The sequence below is a fragment of the Chenopodium quinoa genome, unplaced genomic scaffold (genome assembly GCF_001683475.1).
Source record: "Chenopodium quinoa cultivar QQ74 unplaced genomic scaffold, ASM168347v1, whole genome shotgun sequence".
NCBI classification, from domain to species: domain Eukaryota; kingdom Viridiplantae; phylum Streptophyta; class Magnoliopsida; order Caryophyllales; family Amaranthaceae; genus Chenopodium; species Chenopodium quinoa.
Window position 1 is genome coordinate 1,994,675 of NW_018744626.1, and position 8,724 is coordinate 2,003,398.

An 8,724-nucleotide genomic window follows, 5' to 3' on the forward strand; every position below is an offset into this window, starting at 1 on the left:
GGTTAGTATATATGTATTTCTACTGTATTTTTTCCTTTAGCCTTAGTTGTCTTGTTTTTTGTACAGCTTTGTACAGCTTTCTCTAGCTGTTCTTTTCTGTTCTTTTGTACAGCCTAGGTGTCTGCTTCTTAGTGGCTGTTTTTTGTGTATATTATGTAACCTTTTAGGTTTGCTGATCCCGAAGAGGATTGTGCGCCGTTTTACACTCAATACAGAGAAAAACATTCTTCCAATTATTGCTTGAGAGAAAGGCACACTGTTCAAAATACTCTGAAATTCTTGAGAAATCTGATCATACTGTCAGATTTCTACATGGTATCAGAGCTTCCAGGTTAAATCATCCTGAAAGTTTCAATTTTTTTATTGTTCTCATCTTGTTTTTCCCTTCTTTCGATCTTTCAAAATGCCAGAAAACGAAAGTTCAGATGCTCAGATGAACTATCAGGATCCTTTGTTCTTATCTCACTCCGATAATCATGCTGCATCTTTGACTCCAATGCTCTTTGATGGCAACAACTTCTTGATTTGGAGCAGGAATGTAAAGCTAGCTCTTGGAGCTAAGAACAAAAAAGGATTCATTGAAGGAAAAATCTCCAAACCAGCAGCTGGGCACAAGGATTTTAACAAATGGGAGAGGAATGATTATATGGTGAGGTGCTGGATATTCAGATCTATGACAGATCAAGTAGCTGGTGGTCTGAGCCTTGTGGAAACTTCCAAGCAGTTGTGGGATGAGTTGGTTGAGAGGTACTCTGAGAGTAATATACCTCTCCTGTATCAACTCAAGAAGGATCTTGGTAAACTTGAGCAAGGTGACATGTCTGTAGGAGAATATTACTGTAAGCTCAAGAAGATCTGGGATGAAATTTACAACATAGAAGCAATACCTGAATGCACTTGTGGAATTGTTGCTAAGTGTACATGTAGTATGTACAAGAAGATGTTAGCAATAGTTGAGACAAACAGGGTGATTCAATTCTTGATGGGATTGAATAGAGGATAGCAGAATGTCAGGGAAAATATTCTCAGCATGGATCCTTTTCCTAGTGTCAACAAAGCTTTCCATTTGGTGCAACAAACTGAGAAACAGAAGAAAGTTTCCAATGAAATGCAAGAAATTGCAGAAGCATCTGCATTTCAAGCTCAAAAGGAGAGTCGAAACAATGCTCCTGCAAAGCAGAATGAAGGAAGATATCAGAGAAGAGAGCAGAAGAAACCTAGACCCGATGTCACTTGTGATTATTGCAAAAAAAAAGGGACATGAAAGGTCTGGATGCTTTGAGATCTATGGTTACCCAGACTGGTACAAAGGAAAGAAAACAACAGCAGATGTTGGGAAGATAGATGAGGAAATGGAGTCACCCTTGGATGAGGAGGAGTATGAGACAGGTTCTGGATCATGCAGCAAACCAGATGCAGGAATGATCTCAGCTGTAGTCAGGGAAGTAATGAAGGCTTTTCAAGAGAAGCAGGGAACAGGTACCAGTCAAGCAAAAGGAAATGTTGTGAGAAATTTTGCTAGTATAATATCCTTCTCAAATGTGGCTAGTTTTCATGAGAATTTTGACTCCAAGTCCTGGATCATTGACTCCGGGGCTTCAGACCACATGGCTGGGAATAGAAGCTTATTCAATAGTATGAGAAGCTTATCTAAGCCTGTTAAAGTGGTCCTTCCAGATGGAAATGCGAAAAGAGTAAATAAAATAGGAACAGTCAAATTGGGAGCAAGGATTGTGCTTCATGATGTTCTGTATTTGCCAGAATTCAAAAATAATCTTTTATCTTTGTGTAAGATAATAAGATGCAGCAACATCAAAGTGATTTTTGATGAAAATGGATGTGTATTTCAGGACCCTACTAGTGGAGAGAGCTTGGCTTTTGGGAAGGTGACAAATGACCTGTACAAGTTCACTCTAAGCAATGAAGAAACAACAAGACTGTCTTAACAACAAGTTTGGTAAATAATTCTGAAATTTTGCCCTGTAATAATGCTATTACCCTAGATGTTATGCATGCTAGGCTTGGACATGGATCTCTGTCTAAGATGAAACATTTGGATTTTTGTAATTGCAAATCAATTAAAAATTTCTGTTGTTATACTTGTTCAGTCTCTAAGCATTATAAACTTCCTTTACCTGCAAGCACTAGCATAGCTTCTGCCATTTTTTATTTGCTGCATGTTGATTTATGGGGGGCCTATAGGACACCCAACATAGATGGGTCAACTTACTTTTTGACTATAGTAGATGACTATAGTAGAGCAACTTGGGTGCACTTGTTGATGAACAAGGAAGTTGTAAGAGATATATTGGAAAGATTTCTTTCTTATATAGAGAATCATTTTGGTTTAACAGCTAAAACCATTAGATCAGATAATGGAACTGAAATAGTTCAGTCAGAATGTAGAAAGATGTTTGGAGAAAGAGGAATCTTTCACCAGACAAGTATAGCTAGAGTTCCTCAGCAAAATGGAAGAGTAGAGAGAAAGCACATGCACCTTGTTGAGACTGCAAGAGCTTTGAGAATACATGCAGGATTGCCTAAGAGATTTTGGGGGGAATGCATTCTAGCTGCAACACACATAATTAATATCTTGCCTAGTGGTGTGATAGGATGGAAAACCCCCTATGAGAGGCTATGGAAGAAGAAACCAGATTACAAACACCTGAGAACAATAGGGTGTCTTTGTTATTCTAGTGAGGCAAAGAAGAATGATGACAAATTTGCTGAGAGAGGAATTAGAGTTGTCCTTATTGGATATCTTGTAGCTCAGAATGGATATAAGCTCTATGATTTGCAAAGGAAGAAGGTGTTCACCAGCATACATGTAAACTTCAAGGAGAAATTTTTTCCTTTTTTGCACTTTAAGAAAGAAGCAGAAGAAAACAAAGGGTTATACAATAGTATTCCCTTAGTTAATCAGGAGATTCAAGTGAATCTGAGAGAAGATAAAGATGGAGCTGATGAGAATTTAGAGGAAGAAATTCATGAGCAGGAAGCTACTCAGGAACAAGAGCAGCCTGAGAATGAAGCTCAGGAAATCTTGCAGGATCTGATGCAGGATACAGGACAAGTAACACCTGTAATCAGAAAATCCACCAGGGACAGAAAAATTCCAAGCAAATTTCAGAATTTTGAAGTCTTTTTGCCACCAAGTAACACAGTTGATCATGATGATCAGTCACCATGTTTCACTGCTCACAAGCTGACAGAAAAAGAGTTTTATGATGGAGACTACATTGTTTCTCTTAACAATGTTCTCAAAGGCACAGAACCAACAAGTTATTTACAAGCTTCAAAGAGCAAAGAGTGGAAAGAAGCAATGGAAGAAGAGCTAGGGGCTTTAGAAAAGAATGAAACTTGGGAGTTTGCATACCTTCCTAATGATAAGAAGGCTTTGGACTCAAAATGGGTTTACAAGGTGAAATTTGACAGGGATGGAAAAATAGTGAGATTGAAGGCAAGATTGGTAGCTCGAGGGGATAAACAACTCAAGGGAAAGGAATACAAGCACACATTTTCTCCAGTTGCAAAGTTTGCAACTGTAAGACTTCTCATGGCTCTGGCAACAATACAAAATTGGAAGATACACCAATTAGACATCAATAATGCCTTCTTACATGGCTATATTGATGAAGAGATATATTTAAAACCACCTCAGGGATATACAAAGGCTCCTGAAGGAAAATTCTATATGGGCTCAAACAGGCTTCCAGGCAATGGAACAAAGAGCTTACAAAATTCTTGAAGGCAAGAGACTTCATTCAGTCCACTAGAGATTACAACATGTTTTCAAGAGTGAAACCTGGAAAACAGACTATCATATTAGTATATGTTGATGACTTGCTAATTACAGGTGATGATGATTATTATATCACTGTATTGAAGCAACAATTGGATATTGAGTTCACTACTAAGGATTTAGGTGAAATGAGATACTTTCTTGGTCTGGAAGTATCCAAAACCAGTAAAGGAACTCTGCTTAATCAGAGGAAATATGTGTTTGATGTACTTGATTACACTGGTTTAAGCAACTGCACTCCTGCAACTGCTCCTTTCCCTAAGCATGTCAAGTTGTCCACTCATGAAGGCATAATCATGAATGATCCTGAGAAGTACAGGAGTTTAATTGGAAAATTGCTCTACCTTAATTTGAGTAGACCAAACATCTCTTTCTCTGTTCAACAGCTGAGTCAGTTCATGAGTTGTCCTAGAGAACCACATTGGCAAGCAGCTTTACATGTTGTTAAGTATTTGAAAGGGACTTCAGATTGGGGGTTATTTTATCCTAATAATTCCCCTTTTAGAATGGTGGATTATTGTGATGCTGATAATGGCTCATGTACCTTCTCTGGCAGATCCTTAACAGGATACTGCATCTTTCTTGGAGCATGTCTTGTCTCTTGGAAGACAAAGAAGCAAGCAACAGTCTCCAAATCTTCATGTGAGTCTGAATATCGAAGTATGTCACAGACTACAAGTGAGATGGTTTGGGTTATGGCATCTATGAAGACCTCGATTTAACCTAACTATTCCTTCTAACTGTGTAGTAGGGCAAGTAAGGATCGAATCCCAAGAGACTATGGTTCATTCAATTAATCAGACTCAATTAATCACTAAGCACGTGACCAATCAATAATGGATGATAATAATCAACTAATTTATTAAATAACACAATTAACTAGAGGAAATATTAATCAATAAACTAAAGCATCCAAGATCAAGCATCACCACGATTATGATTGATAAACTAATAAATCTACCCCCAATATATAAATCAATTGACAAGAAGAAAAGCAATCCCTAATAATAATACCAAAGGTCTCTTCCGAGTTATCAATGGCTTCCCAAATTAACTATCAAGCCTACTTCCGTGGAATCAAGCGAATAAGGGACATTAAACACCATGCCTAGATTCCTAATTATTCAATCATCTACTTCCGTGATGATCTTCAAACCCTTAATTGAAATAACCTAATCCCGTTAATACCCAACTTCCGTTGCAATAAGAACAAAGGGATGATAACAATACTAATTATCCCTAATCTAGTATTGGCATAAACACAATCAATTAAGCATGTCAATTGGGATTATTATTGGGGAATTTAAAGATCTACTTTATACATCAATCATAATCGGGCTTAGCAAGATCCCGGATTAAGGAAACTACTCACAAATCATAATTAAATCAAAAACAAGATCTAATAGAGAACACATAATTAAAGAACTATAAAATAAATAAAAGAGATGGAAAGTAAGAAATACCAAATACTTCAATTGATGATCTTGAATTCTTGAGGAACAATTAATAAAACTAGGATTAAAGATTGAAAATTGCTTAAGAAAATAAAACTAGGGTTCTTGAGAGTTTTCTAGGGCTTAAGGAGAAAACTAATGAAAAACTAACTTTAAAAGTTAATTACAAAAGGGTATTTATACCCTCAAAAGATAGAAATTCGGAAAATAGCTGAAATCGCGCAATCTTGAACATCGCCCGGTCAGACCGGGCAAACCTCGCCCGATCGGGCGGAGGAAGGCTGCGTAAAATACGACAGTTTTCCTTCTTTGCCCGGTCAGACCGGGCGAACCTCGCCCGGTCGGGCGCGCGTAACACGTTTCCAGAATTGCATCTTCATAACTTGACTTCTTCATCGCCCGGTCTGACCGGGCGAAGCCTGCCCGATCGGGCGCGCGTTGCACCGTTCAGAATTGGGCTTCTTCCTGTGAACTCTTCATTGCCCGGTCTGCCCGGGCAAGCCATGCCCGGTCGGGCACTCCACATAAATTGCAGTTCTTGGCTATCAACTCTTCCGAATCTACTAAAAACACGTCCAATTGCCTAGAAACGCTTCATATTCCTGAAAAAGCTTACTAAAACAATCGAATACACTAAAGAAGAGATTGTTAGCAAGAAATGGCTCCGTAGAGCTCAAAACCATATAAAATTACTAAGTAAAACCGGGGAAAACCATTGTATAAAACACGTATATCAAATTCCCCCAAGCTAAACCTTTGCTTGTCCCTAAGCAAAGCAATGAATAAATAAATCAATACTTCACCCCAAAAGCAATTCAAATCAATAAATACGATTAAAGGTAAACTCGACAGTTATGCATCAAAGTCAACCAATCAAATCCATCTGACTACTCATCCTGTCTGACAATAGTCACATAGAGCAAACCACAAGAGCATATAGAATTCAAGACTAGTGTTCACACACTCAACTCTCATTTATGTGGCGAGTAAAAGATATACTCGATCGCTCTCCATCCAACTCCTTTAAATGTGAACAATGCCCTCCCAAACTCACGCACTCGTGTGTTTAAAGAAAACAAGCACTCAACCTAGCAGTCGACTCGAAATATATCAAATCATTCTTTGCATTGGAAAACAACTAATTTCACATTCACACAACTCTATGCACAAAGGTCAGAAGGTCTTCAAAGCTTGTAATGTAAGGCTAGGATAAAAGGTAGGAAATATTTGGGAAAATGTAAGAGTAAAGCTATGCTTAAGGGAGCCAAAATCCTAATAAATAAAAACCAAGGTCAAAATGAATTAATGACCAAATCATCTCCAACACAACTCAACTCTACCAAAAATTCACCAAACATCCAATTATATTAAAAATTTCCAACACTTAAAATTTCACTCATATATACAAAATATAAAATTATAGAACTTGAGTGAACAAACAAACTTTGAACTCTCCTTTTTTTTCTTGAGCAGCCTTCAATTAGAACACTTGAACATTGAAACAATTTTTTCTTTTGCTCTTTCTTTTCCCTTTTTTTTTCATCTCACATTGGAATTTTTTTTCTTTGCACAATAAATTTTCAATTTTTTCAATCCACAACAATAAGAACAAATAAAAACTTCTCAAATCCACCCAAAATTGTGCAGATTACATGCACACTACAACTCCCTCACCTCACTCACTATTAGCTCCCCCAAGCCAAGCTTGGGACTAGTAACCAATGGGGCTTAAATAGGCTTGTAATGTGGCAAAATAAACAATAAAAGGGCACAAGCAACAACATGGGTAGCAAGAAGGGAACAAATGTATCTAATATCGTCTGAAAGCCACCTAGAGGAACAAATGCCTTCGTCCTCCTCAATGTGCATATTAATGAGTCATGCAAACATTACTCAAAGTTATAAACCAATACTCAACTTCATTGACATACCAGGAACTAACACACATTCCTAACCAAATCAACTAGTCAAGCACTATATTTACAAGTAGTTGGGCAAAATTGACTCATGTTAAGACATCCAAGTAATCAAACATCAAATCATGGCTAACCTATCCACAATACTCGTCATCATATACCAAGAATTAAAACAATTTTCATGAATGGGGCACAGGGAAGCATGATTTATTATTCATTGGATCGTATTTTTTGTATGTTTTTTTTTTTTTTTTTTTTTTTTTTAAAAAAACAACTAAAATAACTACACTAAAATAAAACAAGAAAGATAAGAGAGATAAGGAGAGAGAGAGTACCACATGTACGAAGCAACTCCCCCAAGCTAAATGCGGCAATGGCCTCATTGCAGCTTAAGGAGAGCATAGGAATCTCGACGGCTCCTCAAAAAGAATCGGGTTGCCTCCCGCAAGCGCTTGTTTAGAAGGTCATTAGCTTGACCGTATTCATCCTCATTGAGTTTGTGGTGAGGAAGAGAATGTGATATCTGACTTTTCTTCAATAGGATCTCCCGCTCGATAGTGCTTCACCCTTTGTCCATTGACTTTGAAGGTGCCCCCGGTGTTGTTCCATAATTCAATGGTGCCATAAGGATATGCTTTGTAGACCGTGAAAGGGCCCGACCATCTTGACCTGAGTTTCCCTGGAAATAGTTTCAACCTTGAATTGAATAGAAGGACTTGCTCTCCTTCTTTCACAGAATTTGGAGGGGAAGTTTCTCTATTACCTCTACTTTGGCTTTGTCCACCTCAATCCCTTTGTTTGAAACTACATGGCCTAAAACGATTCCCTGTTGTACCATAAAATGGCACTTCTCCCAGTTCAATATCAGATTGACATCCTGGCATCTATGGAGCACCTTTGTTAGATTATCAAGGCAAATATCGAAAGATGAACCATAAACAGAAAAATCATCCATAAAAACTTCCATAGAATTTTCTATGAGACCTGAGAAAATAGCCATCATACACCGTTGGAACGTGGCTGGGGCATTACACAGTCCGAATGGCATTCTGCGATATGCGAAGGTGCCATATGGACATGTGAATGTAGTCTTTTCCTGATCACAAGGGCGGATGGGGATTTGAAAAAAAACCGGAATATCCATCCAAGTAACAGAAAAAGGAATGGTTAGCCAATCGTTCGAGCATTTGATCAATGAAAGGCAAGGGGAAATGATCTTTACGGGTGGCTTTATTTAATTTTCTGTAATCAATGCACATCCGCCACCCTGTAACAGTTCTTGTGGCAACAGGCTCGCCTTTGTCATTCTTGACAACTGTCATACCTCCTTTCTTTGGTACTACTTGTACAGGACTAACCCACTTACTATCTGAGATAGGGTAGATTATTCCTGCAGCAAGCAATTTGAGAACCTCTTTCTTGACTACCTCCATCATAGTTGGATTTAGCCTTCTTTGAGGTTCTCTAGAGGAGGCATGATCGTCCTCAAGAATGATCTTATGCATACAAAAAGAGGGATTAATACCCTTGATATCATCAATGGTATACCCAA

At 38.0% G+C, this 8,724-nt stretch overlaps 2 protein-coding genes across 2 annotated transcripts; both read left to right on the forward strand.

The window, feature by feature from the left end:
- Positions 1–403: 403 nt before the first annotated feature.
- LOC110700875 lies at positions 404–1,003 on the forward strand. The gene has a single exon (XM_021878457.1). It carries the CDS (start codon positions 404–406, stop codon positions 1,001–1,003), a length of 600 nt encoding a protein of 199 aa, XP_021734149.1.
- Positions 1,004–3,786: 2,783 nt separating this feature from the next.
- Positions 3,787–4,524, forward strand: LOC110700876 (uncharacterized mitochondrial protein AtMg00810-like). Its single transcript, XM_021878459.1, has one exon. It carries the CDS (start codon positions 3,787–3,789, stop codon positions 4,522–4,524), a length of 738 nt encoding a protein of 245 aa, XP_021734151.1.
- Positions 4,525–8,724: the final 4,200 nt, after the last annotated feature.

Coding starts and splice junctions, on each gene's coding strand:
- LOC110700875 (XM_021878457.1), top strand. CDS start 404: ATGCCAGAAAACGAAAGTTCAGATGCTCAGATGAACTATCAGGATCCT.
- LOC110700876 (XM_021878459.1), top strand. CDS start 3,787: ATGTTTTCAAGAGTGAAACCTGGAAAACAGACTATCATATTAGTATAT.